At 42.0% G+C, this 23,754-nt stretch overlaps 1 protein-coding gene across 1 annotated transcript; it reads left to right on the top strand.

Annotated features, from left to right (window-relative positions):
- The first annotated feature begins 1,587 nt into the window (after nucleotides 1-1,587).
- On the top strand, nucleotides 1,588-23,235 carry LOC123599616 (general transcription factor II-I repeat domain-containing protein 2-like). Its single transcript, XM_045481704.1, is given in 4 exon segments — nucleotides 1,588-1,873; nucleotides 2,356-2,451; nucleotides 20,196-20,353; nucleotides 21,305-23,235. Coding segments are annotated over 3 exon segments (1,947 nt in total). The 5' UTR covers nucleotides 1,588-1,873; nucleotides 2,356-2,410; the 3' UTR covers nucleotides 23,053-23,235.
- Nucleotides 23,236-23,754: the final 519 nt, after the last annotated feature.

The following is a 23,754-nucleotide window of genomic DNA, read 5'->3' as shown; positions in this document are numbered from 1 at the left end:
TTATTAAATATAAGGAATGAGAATTTTTACCTTGATTGGAAATTGACAAAGTTCTCTGTGAGTGATTGTAATGAGGGGGTTCAGGGCACACTATCCCAAAGTATGGCACCTTGGCATATTGAATATTTTAAGCTAAATGAATTTGAACAAAACAGGTGCAGAGAGGACTCTGAGGCAAAGGTACCCTCCCTGTATGCGGAGGAAAGGAGCACCCTTTTCTCCAAGACACCATGAGGAATATGAACCAACAGGCCTTGCTGTTTTCTCTGGTTTCCCACACTGAGCTCATACTCTTTTGTCCCATTCTGTGTTCCCACAAGTCTCCACTCTTCATCAAACAGCATAAAACACTCAGGCTTAACCACTTCTTCAGGTCTTCCTTTTGAAGGCTCCCGTGTTACATAAAACTTACGATGAAGAAACTTACATGCTTTTCTCTTGTTTATCTCTTTTGTCCCCCAACCCAGAATTTAGGGGGATAGAGCAAAAAAAAAAAAAAAATGTATTTTCTTCCCTACAGTGGCAATTTGCCAGTTTCCCACAATCCTAAAATACTGCCCAAAGTACTGTTTGAGGTTTTAAATTCTGTTAATCTGACGGATACAAATGGTATCATATTAAATTGTATTTTCCTGACGGTTGTATGGTCGAGCACGGTTTCACACTCTTTTGTGCTACTTAACGTCTTCTGAAAATTGCTTTTCGTATGCTTTGTCCATTTTTGTCTTTTATTAATACGTCTCTTATTACTGATTTAAAACAAAATTTTAAGTGAATTCTCTACCACATGTGGTGTTGAAACTCACAACCCCCAAGATCAAGAGTCTCATGCTGCACGGACTGAGCTACCCAGGCACCCCTCTTATTCCTGATTTTAATAAGAATGTTTTTTACTTAGCGTCATCACATCTTTCACTTTTACAGATAGGCATTATTTCAAATGATATGGTATTTTATTAATAACACCTAAATCACAAGTTTGTTTCGAGAAGTCTATGATAAAATGTGTGAAAAGCAACTATGCCGGGCACAAAACAGGTATTAATGATTTGGGCTAGAACATCACCAACGTCACTGGCGGCGTGGCGGCGCTGCCCGGGGTCGAGAGACCGCCCCCCAATCCCTCCCGTTGGGTCGCAGCCTCTGATGCCCTGCGCCTCCCTCTCGGCTACGAGCAGGTGGCGGCCTCACCGGGTTAACTGAGCGCCTGGAACCTATCTACCCTTGCTCACGAGCGGGCAACGAGTGGCTGCTTTTATGACTGCTATTCACTTTCTCCGGACCCACCGACAAGGGTGTACCGGGACGTGGGACCACCCGCCAGGTCCCCAAACCTAACAGGACTTGCACCTTCTACTCCGCCAACCTGAACCGAACACCGAACCGCCCACGAAAACCGACGAAAACCGACCAAGATGTCCGCCCTGTGCGCAGGCGCAGCATTGGTGGCCCTGACTCGAGACCCCGCCCCCAGGCTCGCGCTCTCAGTCTCCTCCTGGGGCTCGCGTCTCGGATTGGCCCAGAGACTGTGCGGGCTCTGATTGGCCGACGCGGAGGCACGAGGGCTCCGTCTCCTTCCGGAGAGCGTTCAGCACGGGTCTAGAGTCCTGGGCGGCCGCTGGGAGGGCGCTGCAGATCTGCTGGCGCCAGAGGCTTCCTGCTCGGTTCTGCAGTGCGCGGTGGCTCGCTGGGCCCTGGGTGGGCGGGGCCGCACCCCCGCAGTCGCCTGTAAAGGAGGGACCAGACTGTGCGGGTTAACTTGAGAAGTGGCGGCTCTAGGTTCTGGTGCGAGACTCCTTATTTGTGTTGTAAATTTGGACGGAGGTAGAGATGGACGCTGCTCTACTTAACACTGAGTTCTCAGTCTGGAAAGGTAAAGACATTTGAACTGTAGGTACTGATTTTTTACCTGTATGGGGGCTTTATTTTGGCCCGGTGTGCCTTCATTTGAGCAGTTGGTAGTGGAATTAATTTTTAAAAACATCGAAATTATTTGAAAACGCGTGGTGAAGGGAGCCGATGAGAGGGAAAGGGAGGAATTCTTGGAAGCTTGCCTAACACCTTGAGGAGTTACCGTTTCTAGGTTTTGGCAGAAGTCACGGTATGGGACATCTGACCTACAGACATTTACCAAAAATTATCTTTTTCGATATATTTTGTTACTCCCCAGTGTGAGCAAAATATTCCAAATGTAACTAACTTTAGGATAAGGCCTAATTTTATTACAAGTAGAATTCTTACAAATAGAATTTATTACAAATTGAAACTTATTGCAGACACTAGAGGCAAAACGTACATAGCATGGAATGTCAAAGGCCCTGTGATGAGCCTAATAATCTTGTCCATTTTAAGCAGGAAAAAAAGCAAGATGAACTGAAGAAAATGAGTTTTTTTCCAAAGGAGATAGAATATGGGGAAGATGAGATGTCAGACGATGGAAGTAGAGATGAGGTAATTATATAAACAGCACATAGCATAATGACTTACTACGGTCAGAATCCAGAGTAAAACAGTTAAACTGCCTTGTTTAATCTCAAAAGTGGTATCCTGAACACTTTCTGACTAGTTTCACAAGCCCACCCTCTAGACTCAGTGCTAAAATCTGACAGTTTTTTTTTTTTTTTAGAAAAAAAAATTACAGACCACTCCCATGAGCATAGATGCAGAAATTCCAAACAGAATCTTATCGAGTCAACTACCCGTGTCCTGTAAAAAGAATAATGATACATTGTGAGAAGTGAGGTTTGTTTCGGGGGAATGCAAAAGCGTTTTTTGTTTGAAAAGTGATATTGGTTGCCTGGAAATACTGGCTTGAAAGGAAATCTCTTGATTTGTCAGACTGCCCCATTCAATTTCTTTAGTTTGTATGCCTGCCAAACATCTCTGTTTCCATATTTATTCTTTTGACAAATGTTTAGGTCCCTACTACATTCTCTGCTTCTGGCTGGGAGCCTCTGTATTAGCATTTGAATATGGACGGGTTTAAGTTAAGTCCTGAAAGAACTGAGGTGGATGAATGAGGACACAGCTAATGAATAGTGAATGTTTCATGTCTGCAGCCACCGTGCTCGGGCTTAATGCATTAAGTGACCATATTAGGCAGGCGGCATCAGCCCCATTTTATAGATGGGAAAACAGATTTAGCCATTAACTAACTTGCCCATGGTTTTAGAACTAATAAGCTACACAGCCAGGATTATCCATGGTTCTGCAGAATTCAAAGCCCTTACCCCTTCCCAGCTCATTTTTTTTGTCTTCCCCCCAAGCATTCATTGTGAGAGGCAGTCAACAATCGTTTATTGTCCACTTTGAGCAACCAGTTGTATAAAAGAAACTTTCCTCAGCCCTATTCAGTCTAGTAGTTGTTTTAATCAATCAAAAGTAAGTTATACATACATACCGTTTGATTTTAATTTAAAACATTAAATATATATTCATTTACCAATCCTTTGATGTGGGACTAAGGTTTTGTCTTTGACTTTGGGTTCAGCATTGGAATAATTTGTCTTCCCTGTACAAAGTACACCCATAAGTGCACCTTCTGTAATTTGAAGGTTTTTTTTTTTTAAGTTTATTTTTATTTATTTTGAGAGACAGCGCGAGTGGGGGAGGGGCAGAGAGAGAGGGAGAGGGAGACAGAATCCCAAGCAGACTCTGCACTGTCAGCACAGAGCCGGATGTGGAGCTCGAACTCTGTGAGATCATGACCTGAGCTGAAATCAAGAGTCAGACACTTAACTGACTGAGCCACCCAGACGCCGTGAAGTTTGTTTCTTTTTTTTATTAAATTTTTTTTAAATGCTTATTTTATTTTTGAGAGAGAGAGACAGAGCATGAGCAGGGAAGGGGCAGAGAGACAGGGAGACACAGAATCTGAAGCAGGCTCCAGGCTCTGAGCTGTCAGCACAGAGCCTGACGCAGGGCTCAAACTCACGAACCTCGAGATCATGACCTGAGCCAAAGTCGGATGCTTAACTGACTGAGCCACCCAGGTGCCCCAAGTTTGTTTCTTTAGAGCAAAGAAAACCAGAAAGACTACTAATAAAGCAATTTGAATACTCCTACATATTTACCATTTTTTCCATCCTTTTATGGCTGCTCACCCACACCTAACCTGACTACAGGTTTTTAAGCTTTATCTAATATGCCCAAAGCATTCAACTTGGTTTTCATAGATTTAGTAACTTACTTTTTGCATGATTGGTTTGTATGATTTGGTTATGTAATTGAAACTGCAAATACGATGGTCACTTGCAGGTTTGGAACAAACGCAGTTGATGCTTTTTAAGGATATACTTTAGCCATATGGAACAGAAATGCCCGGGTGTATTTTGAGTACCATAGAAGAACCTGCTAGCCACACATGCTTGGCATTTCATGGATGGCAAGTTAGTAAGTCCTGTTTGGAATTGAGACTGTCATTTAATCTAGCCATAGATATGTTATATGATGGTTAGACACAGTTAAGAGAACATCTAATGTATTATGATGGTCACTATACGTTGCATTAGCTTTCCATACCGATCAGCCAGAAAGTTCTTGGTGAATGCAACTTTTTATTTTATTTTATTATTTTTTTTAATTTTATTTTTTGTTTTTTAAAATTTACATCCAAATTAGTTAGCATATAGTGCAACAATGACTTCAGGAGTAGATTCCTTAGTGCCCCTTACCCATTTAGCCCATCCTCCCTCCCTCAACCCCTCCCGTAACCCTCAGTTTGTTCTCCATATTTATGAGTCTCTTCTGGTTTGTCCCCCTCCCTGTTTTTATATTATCTTTGTTTCCCTTCCCTTATGTTCATCTGTTTTGTCTCTTAAAGTCCTCATGTGAGTGAAGTCATATGATTTTTGTCTTTCTCTGACTAATTTCGCTTAGCAGAATACCCTCTAGTTCCATACACGTGGTTGCCAATGGCAAGATTTCATTCTTTTTGATTGCCGAGTAATACTCCATTGTATATATATACCACATCTTCTTTATCCATTCATCCATCGATGGGCATTTGGGTTCTTTCCATACTTTGGCTATTGTTGATAGTGCTGCTATAAACATGGGGTGCATGTGTCCCTTCAAAACAGCACACCTGTATCCCTTGGATAAATGCCTAGTAGTGCAATTGCTGGGTTGTAGGGTAGTTCTGTTTTTAGTTTTTTGAGGAACCTCCATACTGTTTTCCAGAGTGGCTGCACCACCTTGCATTCCCATTGGTGAATGCAACTTTTGCTTTGGAACTCAGACTCTGGTAGCTTAGAGGAAAACAGGAGTAGTCACATAATATTTTTCTTAGGCTGATAAGCATGTGATGTGGTTCTTGACTGTTCACACTGGTCACCCTTGGTCATTAAAGTGTGGTTCTTATAATCCTTGATTAGTGCAGCATGTAGTAATACTGTTGCAATTAGATGAACTTTTAAGGTAACCAGAACCTAAAGCTGGCTCATTGAATTTATTTCATTAAAACCCTCATCTTTTGGGACACCTGGCTGGCTCAGTAGAGCATGTGACTCTTGATCTCTGGGTTGTAAGTTTGAACTCCATGTTGGGTATAGGGATTACTAAAAATGAATAGATTAAAAAAATAAATAAATAAAACCCTAATCTCTTTTACCTAACTTCCCTGATCCCACATCATTACCATGCCAGATGCACTGGTCTCCCTCATCTGCTTGCCTATAAATTGTGTTCATAATCAGTAATGCTAATCACATGTACTTATCTCTTCCTATGATGTGGATTGAGGGCTATATATATATATATATACATATACACCAGTTTGCTGGGGTTGCCTTAATAAAATATCACAGACTGGGTGGCTGAACAGCAGAAGTTTATTTGCTCACACTTCTGAAAACTGGAAGTTGAAGATCAAGCTGTTGGCAGGTTTGGTCTTCTGAAGCCTCTCTCCTTGGCTTGTAAATGTCTGCTTTCTCAGTGTTTATTCACGTAGTCATTCGTCTGTCATCTGTGGCCTAATCTCTTATAAGGACAGCAGTCATATTGGATTAGGGCCAGTGTAACAACCCCATTTTAACTTCATTACTTCTTTAAAGGCCTATCTCCAGATACAGTAATATTCTTTTTTTTTTAAAATTTTTTAACATTTATTTATTTTTGAGAGACAGAGCATGAGTGGGGGTGGGGCAGAGAGAGAGGGAGACACAGAATCTGAAGCAGGCTCCAGGCTCTGAGCTGTCAGCATAGAGCCCAACACAGGACTTGAACCCACAGACTGTGAGATCATGACCTGAGCCAAAGTCGGATGCTTAACCGACTGAGCCACCCAGGCGCCCCCAGTAATATGTTTAGATGCTGGGGATTAGGACTTTGACATATGAATTTTAGTGGGATATAGTTCAGCCCATAACACCAGTAATGCCTTCCCTGTATCATGACATGGTTCTAGTTAGCACTGGCAAGATAAAGACAGTGCTTCTATTAATTGCCCATCTTGTTCTTTTGTGTATGGTGAAACTGCATTCAGTGTTTTACTAAAATTGTCATCTTTAGGTATCTAATTTTATAATACCATGCCCAGTTATTAGTAGCCGTGGGGTGGGAATTGATGGTATCATTAGAAAACATGAGACTCAATGTTTGGGGCTTGGCTCTCATTCCCGTGTATGTTCTAGTCGTCTGTTGTGGGAAGCTTTTCACTTTGATGTATATTTGTATGCAAAAATTTGGCACTCTAAAGGCATGTAGAGCCACCTAAAGAGTAGTTGACTTGGCATATTTTCCTAGGGCAGTAGCTTGGATACTCCTAGAAACTAGTTCCTTCCCTGTAAAGATTCTGATTTGATAACTCTAAGTGAAGTCTAGGAATTTGTTTTTCTTTTCCTTTTTCTTAAGACGAACATGTCAGGTGGCGCTGGGAGCTCTCTTACTGCACATTGAGAAGTTCATCTCAGATCAATATAGACATTGACATATGTGCCTGACCAAATCTTGCCCTTGCTGACTGTATATGTGGCTGTAACCTCTTGGGCAGGGGGAAGACCTGCTTTCATTGTTGCTACTTCTCCTCCAGGCTGTCATCCCTCAGGAAAATGGTGGGAAGGTTAGTACTGCTCCAGAAAATAAAGTCGGGGGGAAAACGTCTCTGGCTCCCGTGGTTGCTGAGAAACTAACATCACCACACAGGAAGAGAAGTGGGAACAATGAGGAGGAAGAAGATAAGAACACGGAGTGGGGCCAAGATGAGAAAGGTAACAAGTCCTCTTCCAGAGGCGTTCCTGGCTAGTGGCTACAAGATAGCAAGGGTCAGCCCTGTGTCCTTCCACATTGCTGTTAGAGGTGTTCTGCGAAGATACCCCCCTTCAGAAAGTTGCCGTGGCAATCCCTGGCTGATTTTTCAGGCCTGGCTTCATTGAGGAGGAAATCTCAGTGGACATTTGACTTCTGCTGTCCCCATGACCAGAATCAGTTTTCACCGAACATTATACATTGATTGTTTCTGTCGTGGTGCTATGAGCCACGCGCGTTAATAGTCCCCCAAACTTAATTCTCAGTGATTTTGTTTTTTGTCTTGATGGAATCTATGCAACATTTTAAATTGTATTGCTTCCAGGAGTGCCTGGCTGGCTCAGTCAGTGGAACATATGACTCTGAATCTCAGGGTTGTGAGTTTGAGCCCCATGTTGGGTGTAGAGATTACTTAAAAATTAAAAAAAAAGATACTGCTTCCAAATAAGTAATTATTATATTTTTATTAAAATACAATGGCAATTCATTTAAAGTTATTTCAAAATAAGAGGTTAAAGTGGCAGTGAATTTTTTTTTTTTTTTTTTGGTCTGTGTATTATAGCCAGATTTACGGGACGTTTTTCTGAAAGAACAATTTGTTATTCTCATTCTTAATAAGTCTGTCTAATTGATTAGGTAGGTTTTCATTTAGAATCTGAAAAAGAAGATGTGTATTCTACATGGGTCAGAGGGAGAAAGCCCTTCCTGTAGGGGTTGGGGACAGTGACTGAGGAAAAGGGCTGTGAGGAAGAAGAGGAAGAGGAAGGTCAGAATGACCTAAATCAGTTCAGTAGACGGGTGGCCCGTATCAAGGAATTCAGGTTGTAAGGGAAGCCCTGGGGCAGAGGCTGTTGGATTTCTTTTAGGAACTTGAAGAACTTTCTGATTAGTTTATAAATGCTTTCACAAGGACTCTGACCAGACCTAACTTATGTGTTTTGTGAAGAGTAGACATACCATAGGTATGATATTTGTGATTAGAGTAAAAGCTTCCGGTTTACTCGTTAATGGTACAGACAGATCATTAAAAATACAGTATTCTGGCTTTTGCCCACAGAGCCTATCAAAAAAACACCTGATAAATGGAAGAAGGAGATGGCTAAACAGAAGGCTTCCCCTGAAATCAAAAAACAGAGATTGGAAGGTAACTTGTTTGTTGTGTTTTAAAGCACAAGACAAAACACGGAGACTTGCGTATTGGTTAAGTGTAGGTATGATATTTGTGGACAAGGCGAAAGCCCAAGTGATAAACAAGGGGATTTTTATTGCAGTTTGGCGTTACAATATGCCAGAATCTTTAACGGAATTTTCTTTTAGCATCATTGTTACTGAACTGTTTGAGTTCTGTTCTGTTCTTTTCTTTCTTTCTTTCTTTTTCTTTCTTTCTTTCTTTCTTTCTTTCTTAACCTTTTTGTATGGCAGTTGAACCACCTGTCACCTCTAACTTTCAAACTGTTTGTTGGAAACCTGAATTTCAACAAAACCGCTGCTGAACTAAAAACTGGTCTCAGTGAGTTTTTTGCTAAAAATGATCTCACAGTGGTTGATGTCAGAGTTGGCATGTCCAGGTAAATACTGATAGATGAAGAATGTTAAGTCGATCAGCCCAGCATTATTATCCCTGGAGAAATTACGAGTTCCCGTGTTTTTCTGTTTCATTGTGGGTTACCAGACTTCTGTCTCATCAGATCCTTCTGTTACCTGCTGTTCACCCTTTAGTGGGGTTTCACATCAGTCTCTGGCAGTTCAAAGTGAGTACAGTAGTCTCATATCCGCGGGGCAAACATTCTAAGATCCCCAGTGGATGCCTGACACCACAGATAGTACTGAACCCTGCGTATACTATGTTTTTTCTTTTACAACATACCTGTGACAAAGTTGAATTTATAACTTAACCACACTAAGAGATGAACAACAATACAACAAAATAGAACAATTGTAACAGTATACTATAATGAAAGTTACATGAATGTGGTTTGTCTCCCTCAAAATATTTTTACTCTGCTATGCACACCCTCTTTCTTGTGATGCTGTGAAATGACAAAATGCCTCCGTGATGAGATGGGGTGAGGTGCGTGGTATAGGCGTTGTGACCTCGCTTTAGAGTGCTGTTGACATTTTGAAGCCAGGTCAGAAGGAGGATTGTCTGCTTCCAGACCACCCAGTTGACTGTGGATAACTGCAACCACGGATAAGAGGGACTACTATATTTAAAATCTTTCAGTGGCTCTTAGAAAATCCATTGTATTGGGGCATCTGGGTGGCTCAGTCAGTTAAGCATCTGACTTGGATTCAGGTCAAGATCTCATGGTTTGTGAGTTCAGTTCCCATGTCGGGCTCTCTGCTGTTAGCACAGAGCCCGCTTCAGATCCTCTGTCCCCCTCTTTCTCTGCCCCTCCCCCACTCACATGCATGCACTCTCTCTCTCATAAATATAAATTTTAAAAAATTTATTTAAAAAAAATCCATCATATTAAATTGCTATCCCATTTTTCCAATTGAAATGTTAAAATAATCCCGAGATTCTCCTTGTCTTTACAGAAACATATTTCCATGATTTTCTACAGTGAGTGATGTTATTTGCCCATGATTATTTTATTTTATTTTACTTTATTATTTCTTAAATATATTTATTTTGAGAGAGCACAAGCAAGGGAGGGGCAGAGAGAGAGGGAGAAAGAGAGAATCCCAACAGGCTCCGCACGGTCAACTTGGAGCCCGAAGGGGGCTCAAACTCATGAACTGTGAGATCACATCCTGAGCCAAAACCGAGTCCAGCACTTAATGGACTAGGCCACCCAAGCGCCCCTGCCCAGAATTATTTTAAACTAAGCTGCACATTTAATCGTAGCCCCCTCGCTTTGGTGGCAAATATAGGTTCTGTATCACTTCTGCTTTTTTTGCCAAGTTGAATTTCATCTTTCTCACTTCTTTTTCATCAGAAGCATATTTCCTGGGTATGAGCATATCTTATAGTACCCAGACTGTCTTAGGTAAAAACAAACAAAAAATAATAATAGTAACAGGGGCACCTGGGTGGCTCAGTCGGTTGAGCGTCCGACTTCTGCTCAGGTCATGATCTCGCAATTTGTGAGTTCGAGCCCCGTGTCGGGCTCTGTGCTGATAGGTCAGAGCCTGGAGCCTGCTTCAGATTCTGTGTCTCCCTCTCTGCACCTTCCCCGCTTGCACTCTGTCTCTTTCTCTCTCAGAAATAAATAAACATAAAAACAAATAATAATAGTAAACATTCATTGAGCACTCACTGTTCCAGGCACTGTTCTTTGTTCCTTATTTCTGTTAACTCATTGAACCTGTTAAGACAATCCTCAGTGGTAATTATTGCTGTTCTTCCCATTTCACAAAGAAAATTTAGGCACAGAGAAGTTAAGTAATGTGCCCAACATGACACAGTTAGAAAGTGGCAGAGCTCGGAGTTGAACCCAGCACTCTGGCTCCAGAGCCTACGCCACAACTTTTGTCACATCGCTCTTACGGTTTTTGTTAACTTTTTGTTTGTAATTTGCAATAAATAAGAACCCTTTTTGCATTAAAAAAAAAAATCTTTCTGTAATAGCCCTTGGGTTTGCTGATACATTCCTCATTAGGAGTGATATTTTTGTTCTAATTCACAAATGCACATGGATTTTTCTTAAAACGAAAATTCAAAACCTGACTTTTAAACTTCATTTTCTATAGGTTTTGGTTAAATTTGGTCAGTTGCTACACAGAAAACTAATAAAGATTTCAGCAGATGAATTTGCACTGACTTCATCCCTTGATCCAGAACAGGCTTTCTCCATTTTGGCACTATTGACGTTTTGGGCCGGATAATTTGTTGTGGGGGACTGTCCAGTTCGTTGCAGGCTCTGTAGCAGTGTGCCTGGATTCTCCCCACTGAGTAGTAGAAGCACTCCCCGAGTTGTGACAGCCAGAATGTCTCTAGACATTGTCAAACTTGCCCAAAGGTGAGAACCACTCCTTTGGTTACTTTATTGGCATTCTTATTGCTGGTTGGTGGAGCCTTAGTTTTAAATTGTAAATGACTCAGTGCTGATTTCCACTTTCACATCCAGTGTGACTAGCCAACCAGAGGTCATGTGTCTCTTGATCTTACTTGGTGTTTTTTTCCCCTTTTACATCTCTGTAGGAAATTTGGTTATGTGAATTTTTTTTTTTTAATTTTTTTTTTTTTCAACGTTTATTTATTTTTGGGACAGAGAGAGACAGAGCATGAACAGGGGAGGGGCAGAGAGAGAGGGAGACACAGAATCGGAAACAGGCTCCAGGCTCTGAGCCATCAGCCCAGAGCCCGACGCGGGGCTCGAACTCACGGACCGTGAGATCGTGACCTGGCTGAAGTCGGATGTTTAACCGACTGCGCCACCCAGGCGCCCCTGGTTATGTGAATTTTAAATCTGCTAATGATCAGGGAAAAGCCTTGAAACTTAGTGAGACAAAGGTCCTTGGGAATGAAATTAAATTGAGAAAACCAAAAGGAAAGGAAGTAAAGAAAGGTATGTAAACAAGGTAATTTATTTATAGATAACTGTGGGGGCACCTGGGTGGCTCAGTTGGTTAAGCGTCCGACTTCGGCTCAGGTCATGATCTCACGGTTCGTGAGTTTGAGCCCTGCATCGGGCTCCGTGCTGACAGCTCAGAACCTGGAGCCTGCTTTGGATTCTGTGTCTCCCTCTCTCTGCTCCTTCCCCACTCACACACCGTCTCTCTCTCAAAAATAAGTAAACATTATAGATAACTGTGTATCTAGAAGACTCTGGGTCAGGAACTAGTAGTATCAGATTCTTTCTTATTGTGTACAAGTACTCAGTCACCACCAGGTCACCTGCTTCCACAGCACAAACTTTATCTGCATTGCTCTCACCCTGTGTGCTCTAGCTGCCTGGCTCACCTTCCCTGTCATAGCATCCTTTGTCTACAGTACTCTCTGTCATTATGTACCTTTCCTTCTCTGCCATAATGTTCTCTGCAGGACTCAGTCCCTGACCACCTGCAGCCCATCCATAGACTCTCAGTTTAAAGGTCACTTCCTCAGATCAGAAAAAATTTCCCTTCCAGACTAGATTAAGTCTTTTTTTTTTGGGGGGGGGGGGAGTATGGGGGATTTCCTTTCCTTTCCTTTCCTTTTCCTTTCCTTTTCCTTTCCTTTTCCTTTTCCTTTCCTTTTCCTTTCCTTTTCCTTTCCTTTTCCTTTCCTTTCCTTTCCTTTCGTTCATTTAAGGTAATCTCTCCACTCAATGTGAGGCTTAAACTCACGACCCAGAGGTCAAGAGTTGCGTGCTTTTCTGATTGAGCCAGCCACGCGCCCCTAGGTTAAGTCTTTACTAGATGTTCTCATTTCCCTTTTACTCTTCCTTCTTAGCACTTATCAGAGTTTGTAATTATGTGACTGTATGTTTGCTAGCCTTTTCCTCCAAGGCCACATTCCCGAGAGTAGAAGCCTGTATTTTCATGTACCATGTAGCATAGGCCCTCACCCAGATGTGTGTTCAAACATTTGTTAAATGAAGGAATGTGTATTGCTATTAACACTCCCTAACTCTTGGAGAAGTATTTTTCCTCCCTTGTAGAACTTTTGATGCTTATTAGATCTGAACTCAGACTGAAAATATGCTTTTGTGTTACATAGCTCGAAATACCAAAACACTTTTGATCAAGGACCTGCCTGATAAAGTCACTCAGCGTGAGTTAAAAGAAGTGTTTAAGAATGTCTTTCAAATCAGATTGGTGAGCAAGGATGGGATGAATAAAAGGTGTGTTTTGTACCGGTGTTGAAAAACAATGTATTTCTACTGGGTTCAAACATAACAGAATTTCACTACATTCTCCCAAGTCACTTAGGCCTGATTTTAGAAAACAAAAGAGTAGTTATCCAACCTTTCTACCAGTAGGCATAAAAAACTGAAGGGGGCAGGGGCGCCTGGGTGGCTCAGGTCATGATCTTGCGGTTTGTGAGTTCAAGCCTCGCATCAGGCTCTGCAGCACAGAGCCTAGAGCCTGCTTCAGATTCTGTGTCTCCCTCTCTCTCTCTCTGCCTCTCCCCTGCTTGCACTCTCTCTGTCTCTCTCTCAAAAATAAATAAACATTAAAAAAATTTAAAAAAAGGAAAAAGAATAAAAAAATTGAAGGGGGCATCATAAATGGACAGTCAGAAGTTTCTAGAAAACTGTAGTGGTGTCATTGAGAAATGAAGGCTTATTCTACCAAGTTCGAGACTGAAGATTGGAAGAATTCAGTCATAGATCATCTCCATTCTTCTCTCTCCAGGGCTGACTCCAGTAAAACAGCACACTTGGTGAATTGCCTGGACAGGTGGCCAAACAAGCATTGAATTGGCCCGTTAGAACTATGTTGTAACAGGGGCGCCTAGGGGGGCTCAGTTAAACATTCAACTTCAGCTCAGGTCATGATCTCACAGTTTGTGAGTTTGAGCCCCGCGTTAGCCTCTGTATTAATATAGCTCGGAGCTTGGAGCCTCCTTCCGATTCTGTGTCTCCCTAGCTTTCTGCCCCTCCCCTGCTCACATTCTGTCTCTCTCTCAAAAATAAATAAATATTAAAAAGACAACAACAACCTTAAAGCCATCATCGGTAAAAAAAAAAAAAAAAGGGTGGGGGGCGCACCTGGGTGGCTCAGTTGGTTAAGCCTCCGACTTTGGCTCAGGACATGATCTCACTGTTCTTGAGTTCGAGCCCCACACTGGGCTCTGTGCTGACATCTCAGAACCTGGAACCTGCTTCAGATTCTGTGTCTCTCTTTCTCTCTGCTCCTATCCAGCTTGTGCTGTCCCTTCCAAAATAAACATTTAAAAAAAATTTTTTTTTTAAAAGAACTGTGTTGTAATAATTAATGAAACACTAGCACTACGTATCTAGGCTTTGGTAGAGTAAGAGGGTGAATGTGGTGAAATCAGAAAGGATGGAGTAGGATGTATTTTGAAAGGAATTCTCTTTTTTTTTTTAATTTTTTAATTTTTGTTTTTTTTAATGTTTTTACTTATTTTTGAGACAGAGAAAGACAGAGCATGAGCAGGGGAGGGGCAGAGAGAGAGGAAGACACAGAATCCAGAGCAGGCTCCAGGCTCTGAGCTGTCAGCACAGAGCCCGACGTGGGGCTCGAACTCATGGACCGCGAGATCATGACCCGAGCTGAAGTCGGACGCTTAACCGACTGAGCCACCCAGGCTCCCCTTGAATTCTCTTTTTTAAAAATCTTTTTAATGTTTATTTTTGATAGAGAGACAGAGTATGAGTGGGGGAGGGGCAGAGAGAGAGGAAGACACAGAATCCGAAGCAGGCTCCAGGCTCTGAGCCGTCAGCGCAGAGTCCGATGTGGGGCTCAAACTCACAAACTGTGAGATCATGACCTGAGTGGAAGTCAGACGCTTAACTGACTGCACCACCCTGGCACCACCACCACCTCCCCCTTTTTTTTAAAGTAAGCTCAAAACTGCCTCATGTAAGGCTTGAAGTTAGAACCCTAAGAGCGAGACCTGAGCTGAGATCAAGAGTGAGATGCTTAACTGACTGAGCCACCCACACAACCCTCTTTTTTTTTTTTTTTAAGATTTTGATAATTTGTTTTAAGTTTTTTTATTTTGAAAGAAAAAGAATGAGTGGGGAGGGGGCAGAGAGAGAGGGAGAGAGAGGATCCCAAGCAGGCTCTGTATCATCTGCACAGAGCCCTATGTGGGACTTGAACTCATGAACCGTGAAATCATGACCTGAGGCAACATCAAGAGTTGGACACTTAATTGACTGAGCCATCCAGGTGCCCATTAAAATTTTATTAAAAAAGTTTTTTAATGTTTATTTTTGAGGGAGGGAGACAGAACGTGAGTGGGGGAAGAGCAGAGAGAGAGGGAGACACAGAATCTGAAGCAGGCTTCAGGCTCCAAGCTGTCAGCACAGAGCCTGATGTGGGGCTTGAACCCATGAACCATGAGATCATGACCTGAGCCGAAGTTGGACGCTTAACCTACTGAGCCACCCAGGTACCCCTATTTTAAGGCAGCCCTTAAGATTTTATTTTTAAGTAATCTCTACCCACTGTGAGGCTCGAACTTACAACCCCTAGATCAAGAGTCCCATGCTCCACCAACTGAGCCACTCAGAGGCCCCTATTTTGGAGGAATTCTTAATGAGGTGCAGCTTGCATATCAGAGTTACAGATACATTTGAGTGAAAATTGTTGGAGTAGGTAAACTCTAAAATAGTCTATACCAGTATATTCTGAATAACATCTCTAGAAAAGAATCCTACCAATTCAGAAAACAAGTCTGAAAGGATGAATCCCATATTGTTAGCAATTAGCTATTGTCTGTTTTCTGTGAGGAGATCTGGGGACTCTGCCATGCTGACAGTCAGAAACACTGGAAAACAACAACAAATTGCTGCCAAAAACCATAGAATTTCTCTAATGATATTTAAATAAGTTTTGATTACATATACTTAAGTCTTCAGAATCATTCCTTTACATGAAGAATTATTATAAAGGGGAGATAGCGGAAGCCAAGGAATCCACGGCCGTATTAAATAAAGCCTAATACCTATGTCAGAAGCGAGTGTGGTACATTCTTCAAGAATATTCTTACTCAGCAGATCCTTTCTACTTATCTTTCACCGAAGTAAGTTACAGGTCCATGAAGGTTTACGTTGAAAGTATGGAATCATAAAGTACTAGAGGAAGACCTGGAGAATGTTTTTGTTTTGTTTGTTTTTAAAGATTTTATTTTTAAGTAATCTCTACATCCAATGGGGGGCTGGAACTCACAATCCCAAGATCAGGAGTCACATGCTCTCCCAACTGAACCAGCTGGACTCTGCTGTTTGTTTGTTTTTAATCTTCAGCAGGGGAAGACCCGTTGAGTGTGACACAAATCCTGGAAGTCCTAAAAGAACAGATAAGTTTGACTGCAGAAATACAAAGTATTTCTATGTGGGGGAAAAAATCCCTTAAGCAAAGTCCAAAGACAAGTGACAAACCAGGAAAAAAAATTTGTAATTTCTATCAAAACTGAGGGCTAATAGGGGTGCCTGGGTGGCTCAGTCGATTAACCTTCCGACTTGGGCTCTTCATCATGATCTCTCAGTCCATGAGTTCAAGCCCTGCGTCAGGCTCTTGCTGACAGCTCAGAGCCTGGAACCCGCTTTGGATTCTGTGTCTTCCTCTCTCTCTGCCCCTCCCCCACTCACACTGTGTCTTTCTCTCTCAAAAAAAATAAACATTAAAGAAATGAAAAAAAAAAAAAACAACTGAGGGCTAATTTTGTTCATAAAGTGCATCTTACAAATCAATGAGAAAAAGACCAACAATCCAGTAAAAATATTGGCAAAGTATGAACAGGTAGGTCACAGAAAAGAAATTTTTTTTTATGTGTATCTTTTCCTTTATTTTTAAATTTTATTTATTTTTATTAACTTGTTTTATTTTTTATTTTTTTAAATTTACATCCAAATTAGTTAGCATATAGTGCAACAATGACTTCAGGAGTAGATTCCTTAGTGCCCCTTACCCATTTAGCCCATCCCCCCTCCCACACCCCCTCCCTAACCCTCAGTTCTCTGTATTTAAGAGTCTCTTCTGGTTTGTCCCCCTCCCTGTTTTTATATTATCTTTGCTTCCCTTCCCTTATGTTCACCTGTTTTGTCTCTTAAAGTCCTCATGTGAGTGAAGTCATATGATTTTTGTCTTTCTCTGACTAATTTCACTTAGCGTAATACCCTCCAGTTCCATCCACATAGCTGCAAATGGCAAGATTTCATTCTTTTTGATTGCCGAGTAATACTCCATTGTATATATATATATACACCACATCTTCTTTATCCGTTCATCCATCGATGGACATTTGGGCTCTTTCTATACTTTGACTATTGTTGATAGTGCAGCTATAAACATGGGGGTGCACGTGTCCCTTCGAAACAGCACACCTGTATCCCTTGGATAAACGCCTAGTAGTGCAGTTGCTGGGTCGTAGGGTAGTTCTATTTTTAGTTTTTTGAGGAACTTCCATACTGTTTTCCAGATGGCTGCACCAGCTTGCATTCCCAAAGGAATTTTGAACATAAGACATCCATCCTCATTCATACTAAAAGAATTGTTAATTAAAATGTAATTTTAGGGGCACCTGGGTGGCTCAGTCAGTTAAGCGTCCGACTTTGGCTCAGGTCATGATCTCACGGCTTGTGGGTTCGAGCCCCGCATCGGGCTCTGGGCCTGGACCCTGCTTTGGATTCTGTGTCTCCCTCTCTCTCTGCCTTTCTCCCACTCATGCTCTGTCTCTGCCTATCAAAAATAAAGAAATGTAATAATAAAAAATAAATAAAAATAAAATGTAATTTTAATTAATTTAATGTAGATGCAACTTCCTACCTGTTAGATGTTCACAGATCAAAAAATGTATCACCACAGTGCTAGAGGGTTGGAGAAACTGGCATGCTCGGGCTTCGTTGGTAGAAGGGATATTGGTGAAGTCTCTATAGAGATGAGTTAGTATCTGTTATAGTTGCATGTGCTGTTTTATCCTGCAGATAGAGTCAGACAAGTGTGACATAATGTGTTACAAATTGGTTGTGCAAAATTAGAATTGACCTGAATATCTGTCAATAGAAAACTGGCTAAAATTTTCTGGTAGATCCAAAAGATATTCTAGTATACAGTTGTAAAAAGAAGTGAAACAGCATTTTGTGTACTGATGGGAAATAATCTCCAATATAAAGGCAAAATATAGAACAGTGTGTGGGATATTCTACTTTTTACGTAAAAATATAATGGAGGTTGTGTTTTGTGTACAAAACACAAATGTTAAAAACAGATCAAAGACCTAAAACATAAGAGCTAAAACAAGACTGTGGCAGAAACACAGGAGTAAATCATTGTGATCTTAGGTTAGAGTGTTGCACAGGTGATGGAAGATTGACAGGTTGGGCTTTATTAAAATTAAAAACATTTGTACTTCAAAGGACACTATACAAAAAAACTCCACAGACTGGGAGAAAATATTGCAAATCATGTGTCTGTTAAGGGACTTATCTTCAGAATATGTGAAGAACTCTTAGAACTCAATAATAAGACAACCCAATTAAAAAATGGGCAAAAAGGGGCGCCTGGGTGGCGCAGTCGGTTGAGCGTCCGACTTCAGCCAGGTCACGATCTCGCGGTCCGTGAGTTCGAACTCCGCGTCGGGCTCTGGGCTGATGGCTCAGAGCCTGGAGCCTGCTTCCGATTCTGTGTCTCCCTCTCTCTCTGCCCCTCCCCCGTTCATGCTCTGTCTCTCTCTGTCCCAAAAATAAATAAACGTTGAAAAAAAAAAATTAAAAAAAAAAAAATGGGCAAAGGGCCTGGGGTGCCTGATGACTTACTCGGTTAAGAGTCTGACTCTTGATTTCAGCATAGGTCATAATCACAAGGTGTGGGATCGAGCCCCACGTTGGGCTCTGCACTGAATGTGGAGCCTGCTTGGGATGCTCTCTCTCCCTCTCATTCTACCCCTCCCTGCTTGCGATCGCTCTTTCTCTCAAAAATAAGTAAACATTTTTATTTTTATCATTTTTTATAAATAAACATTTTTTTAAAAAATGGACAAAGCGCTTGAATGGACATTTCTCCAAACAAGGTGTAAAAGTGCCCAATAAGAACATGAAAAGATGCTCGACATGAGTCGTTAGGGAAATGCAAATCAAAACCATGGTGTGATCCTACTTCACAACCAGTAGAGTGGCTATAAAAAATGGCAGGCCATAACAAGCGTTGGCAAGGATATGGGGAACTTGGAACCTTCGTTCGTTGCTGGGCGGGAACGTAAAATAGGGCCGTTGCTTTGGAAAACGGTTTGGCGGATTCCGGAAATGTTAAACATAGAGTTGCCATATGGTGCAGCAATTCTGCCACTAGGTGCGCACCCGAAAGGAATGAAAACGTAAATCCACACGTTTCGACAAATGTTCGTATCAGCTTCATCCTTACTAGCCCCAAAGTGGAAACAACCCCAAATGTCCACCAGCAAATGAATGGATAAACAAAACGTGGTTCTTCCATGCAACGTAATACTGTTCTGTCATAAAAAGGAATGAAATAGTAACATATGCTACAACATGGAGGATCTGAAAAACATTCGGCTACGTGAAAGAAGCCACTCACAAAAGGTCGCACAGTCCTATGATCCCATTTGTATGAGATGTCCAGAATAGGCAAATAGCATAGTGGTTGGGCCAAGGGTTGGGAATGACTTGGGAGAACGAGGAGTAACCACTGACGGACATTTTGGGAGATGATAAAAATCTGCCGAAATCAGATTATCGTGATGGTTATAGAATTCTATAAATACATTAGAAGTCATTGTACACTATTTTATTTTTAAGTCATCCCTGCACCCAACATGGGGCTTGAACTTACAACCTGGAGATCACGAGTCACATGCTTCACTGATGGAGCCAGCCAGGTGCCCCTCACTGTGCACTTTAAATGGATGAGTTTTATGATACATGAATTATATCTCAGTAAAGCTTTAAAAAATAGAGTGTGGGGCACCTGGGTGGCTCAGCTGGTTGAGCATCTAACTTTGGCTCAGGTCATGATCTCACGGTTCATGAGTTCGAGCCCTGCGTCGGGTTCTGTGCTGATAGCTCAGAGCCTGGAGCCTGCTTCAGATTCTGTATCTCCCTCTCTCTGCCCGTCCCCTGCTCGCACTCTGTCTCTCTCTGTCTCAAAAATAAATAAAAACATTAACAAAAACAGAGTGTGTATATGTGTACATTTGCTTTTATATGTACAGCATGTTGCCTCTGAGGATAGAAATTGGGCAGAAGGCACACTGCACCATATCCTTTTCTACCTTTTGCCTTTTGAATCTTGTATGTATTACTGATTCAGAAGCCAAAAGTACTGAATGCTGACTATGCTTTCTCCCTTCCACCCGGTCCCCACAATTGCAGGATCGTCTATGCTGACTTCAAATCACAGGCTGATGCAGAGAGGGCCTTGGAAGACAAGCAAGGAACAAAGATTGAAGGGCTTGCCGTAGCTCTGGACCCTGTTGGAGAGAAAACTCAAGGCCAAGAAGAGAGAGGCTGGAAGAACAGCACGCGGAGAAGTAAGGGACGCTAAAGCTCCGTAGACTGAAACTTGCCAGGGTCGGGTTGTCAGCCGGGTTCCCCAGAGAGGGGCTGCAATCAGGATAGGGACACTTTTTTGTTTTTTAAGTTTATTTATTTTGAGAGAGACAGCAGGGGAGGGGCAAAGAGAGAGGGGAAGAGAGGATGCCAAGCAAGTTCCACGCTGCCAGCACAGAGCCCGACGCAGGGCTCAAACTCACGAACTGTGAGAGCGTGGCTTGAGCTGAAACTAAGAGCCGATGCTTAACTGACTGAGCCACTCAGCGCCCCTCAGGATAGGGACACTTAAATACAGTTTGTCCCTGTATTAAAAATGGGTAAGTCCTCCTCAGATCAAGTTAATGAGTATTGTCCTAGTTAACTGTAACCTTGAAGTCTGCAAAAACACAGCACTTTGAGATACATCAGCTTAGCTCCCCTTCTTGGGGGCTCTCTAGGATTGTGTTTGGACAGGTTCGTAAAGCTGTGGTTTCAGAAATTAGATATTTAATTCTCTTCAAGTAGAGTTTTTGTCAGGTTTAAACCAGAGACCCCAAACGAGTCCCTAATCTGCCTAATCTAGTGAGTAGTCATAATGGCTTCTACAGTACTTACAGGGGGAAAAAAACCCCACAATTTATTATGGATATTTTTAAAAATCAAGAAATTTCACATAGAAATCTGGATTTCCAGCTTCTTTTGCTGCTGCATCAGAAAATCTGGTGGCCCTGGGGCTGCATTCCTACATGTCTGCAGTCATCTGCACAGGAAAATCAGAGGCTTCCTCTTAGCTGTTGACTACAACCCCCACCATTCACTAAGTTCTTCCCTAACTGAAGGAGCGAACAGCACACTTACACTTTGCAAAAATAGAGTCAGTACTTTTTTCTTGCAAAGCATTAGCGAAGGTGACATGTTAATATTTCTTATGCATTTGTCTCTTTCAAAAGTGGGAAAACGAAAGCTAGAACAAGAAAGCCACACATTTCAAGAAAAGTGGGAGCGAGCCTATTTCTTTGTGGAGGTAAAGAATGTCCCTACGTGTTTAATATGCAAACAAAGCGTGTCTGTGTCGAAGGAGTATCACCTCAGACACCATTATGAAACAAACCACAGCAGGAACCATGAGGGATATACAGAAAAGATGCGTGATAAAAAACTAAATGAGCTGAAAAAAAGACTGAAATTTCAACATGATGTCCTTTTGAACATGAATAAAATAAGTGATGCTGCTATGAAATGCAGTTATGTATTAAGTGAGAAAATTGCCCGGGCATCCAAACCTTTTACAGATGGCGAGTTTATAAAGGAATGTCTATTGAGTGCCGCGGAGATTATGTGCCCTGAACAGAGACACGCATTTGCGAACATAAGACTAAGTGCTAATATTGTTCCGCAGCACGTTGGCGATGTGGCTGGGAACTTACAGGACAAGTTGCGAGGAAAAGGTAAATCATTTGTGGCTTTCTCCATTGCAGCTCATGAAGGGGCTGATGTAGATAATGCCCCCCAACTGGCTGTATTTATTCGTGGTGTTGACGAAACTTTTGATGTGACCGAAGAGCTTTTGGACATGGTACCCATGACAGGCACCTCATCAGGAAACGAATTATTTGTATGTGTTGAGGAAAGTCTTAAAAAATTTAATGTAGACTGGTCGAAATTAGTCAGTGTTAGCACCGATGGCAATTCTGCACTGGTTGGTGTTGAACAACTTGTTACAGAACTTAAATCTAAGGTGTCAGGGCTTTGCAAAGACACAGAGCTTAAGTCTGTGCACGGCCTCATTCTCCAGGAGTCACTTTGCACTAAAAAGTTAAAAATGGATCATGTCATGGACATAGTAATTCACACCATAACCTGGATACGTTCCCATGGCTCAGACCACAGAGAGTTCAGTGCTTTGTTCAGTGAGTTAGATGCACAGTATGGAAGCTTGTTTTCCGTGGGACCTAAGTGGCTGAGTCGTGGCATGGTGTTAAGGCGGTTTTTCGAACTGTTGGAAGAAATTGATTTTTTCATGTCTTCTAAAGGAAAACCTGTTCCCCAGCTTACTAGCAAAGATTGGGTCAAAGACTTAGCCTTTCTGGTTGACATTATGACTTACCTAAACATGTTGGATATCTCCCTGCAAAGGCGTTCACAAGTGGTTACGCAGATGTATGACTCAATTCACTCGTTTTTAATGAAACTGTGTCTTTGGGAGACTCATTTGGCAAGGAACAATCTGGCCCACTTCCCCACGCTGAAATTAGTTTCCGAAAATGAAAGAGATGGCCTGAACTATATTCCCAGAATTAAAGAGTTGAAGACTGAGTTCCAAAAACGGTTCTCTGATTTCAAACTTTATGAAAACGAGCTGACATTGTTCAGTTCACCTTTCTCAGTTAATATTAACAACGTGAGCGAGGAGCTACAGATGGAGGTTATCGAACTACAGTGCAACACGATGCTGAAAACGAAATACGACTGTGTCGGAATCCCAGAATTCTAGAAACACCTTGGGAATGGTTACCCTAAATATAAAAACCATTGTGCAAAGATTCTGTCCATGTTTGGAAGTACCTACGTTTGTGAGCAGCTATTTTCAGTTATGAAACAACAGAAAACTACTAAGTATTGCCCCCAGTTAAAAGATTCAGGGGTGACTTCCCTGCGGCACGTCGCTGCACCAGATACACACCCTGGCGTCGAATGACACCTCGGGGCTTAAGAAAGGAATGTCACGTTTTGGATTTCAAATCTAAGGAGTAATACATTATGAGACTTTGATTATTTCGATTTCCAAATTGTATTTGTTCACTGTCAAATTTAAACTACAATCTCTGGCATCCTATGTTTGTATCTTATCACGTATAAAATAAAGTTTTATTATACCTTGGTGGTTTATTTTTCCCCTGCTGTACCTTTTTGGCCCTGAAGAGTGATTCACGTTGGTAAACCTCTGCCCTAGAAGCAATCGCATTTTTCCCAAAGGCACTTGTGAACCGGGGATGTGAACCAGGGAGTCCGCTGGATGAATGGGTTGTTTAGATGCCTAGAGCAGCTCTATCCCCAAGGATGACAGACTCAGCCCCCTCCCTGGAGAGAGCTGGGACAGCATAGCCAATACTGGCCCCTCGGCTTCTCTTTTGGTGCTTCCATTTTGGATTTACACATTTCTTTGAAATTTCAATGTTGTTGGTCAGCATTAGAAGAAGTTGTGGCTGGTCCCACAGCCATTCTGCCTCTTATCCTCCCCATCAGGGCCTCCCCCAAGGGGATGCAGAATGAGGTGTCTGTGTCAAAGAGCTTATGAGCATCATTCTGGGGAGAAGGCCCATAGGTACCAGCAGCCCCTTACAAAGGTCTGTGACCCAAAATGTGTTTTTCCACTGTGAAATTGGGACATGACTGCTCA

The sequence above is a fragment of the Leopardus geoffroyi genome, chromosome C1, assembly GCF_018350155.1.
Source record: "Leopardus geoffroyi isolate Oge1 chromosome C1, O.geoffroyi_Oge1_pat1.0, whole genome shotgun sequence".
Taxonomy (NCBI): Eukaryota; Metazoa; Chordata; class Mammalia; order Carnivora; family Felidae; genus Leopardus; species Leopardus geoffroyi.
Note: the sequence above shows the minus strand (reverse complement) of the source record. Positions and strands in the feature narration are given on the sequence as shown.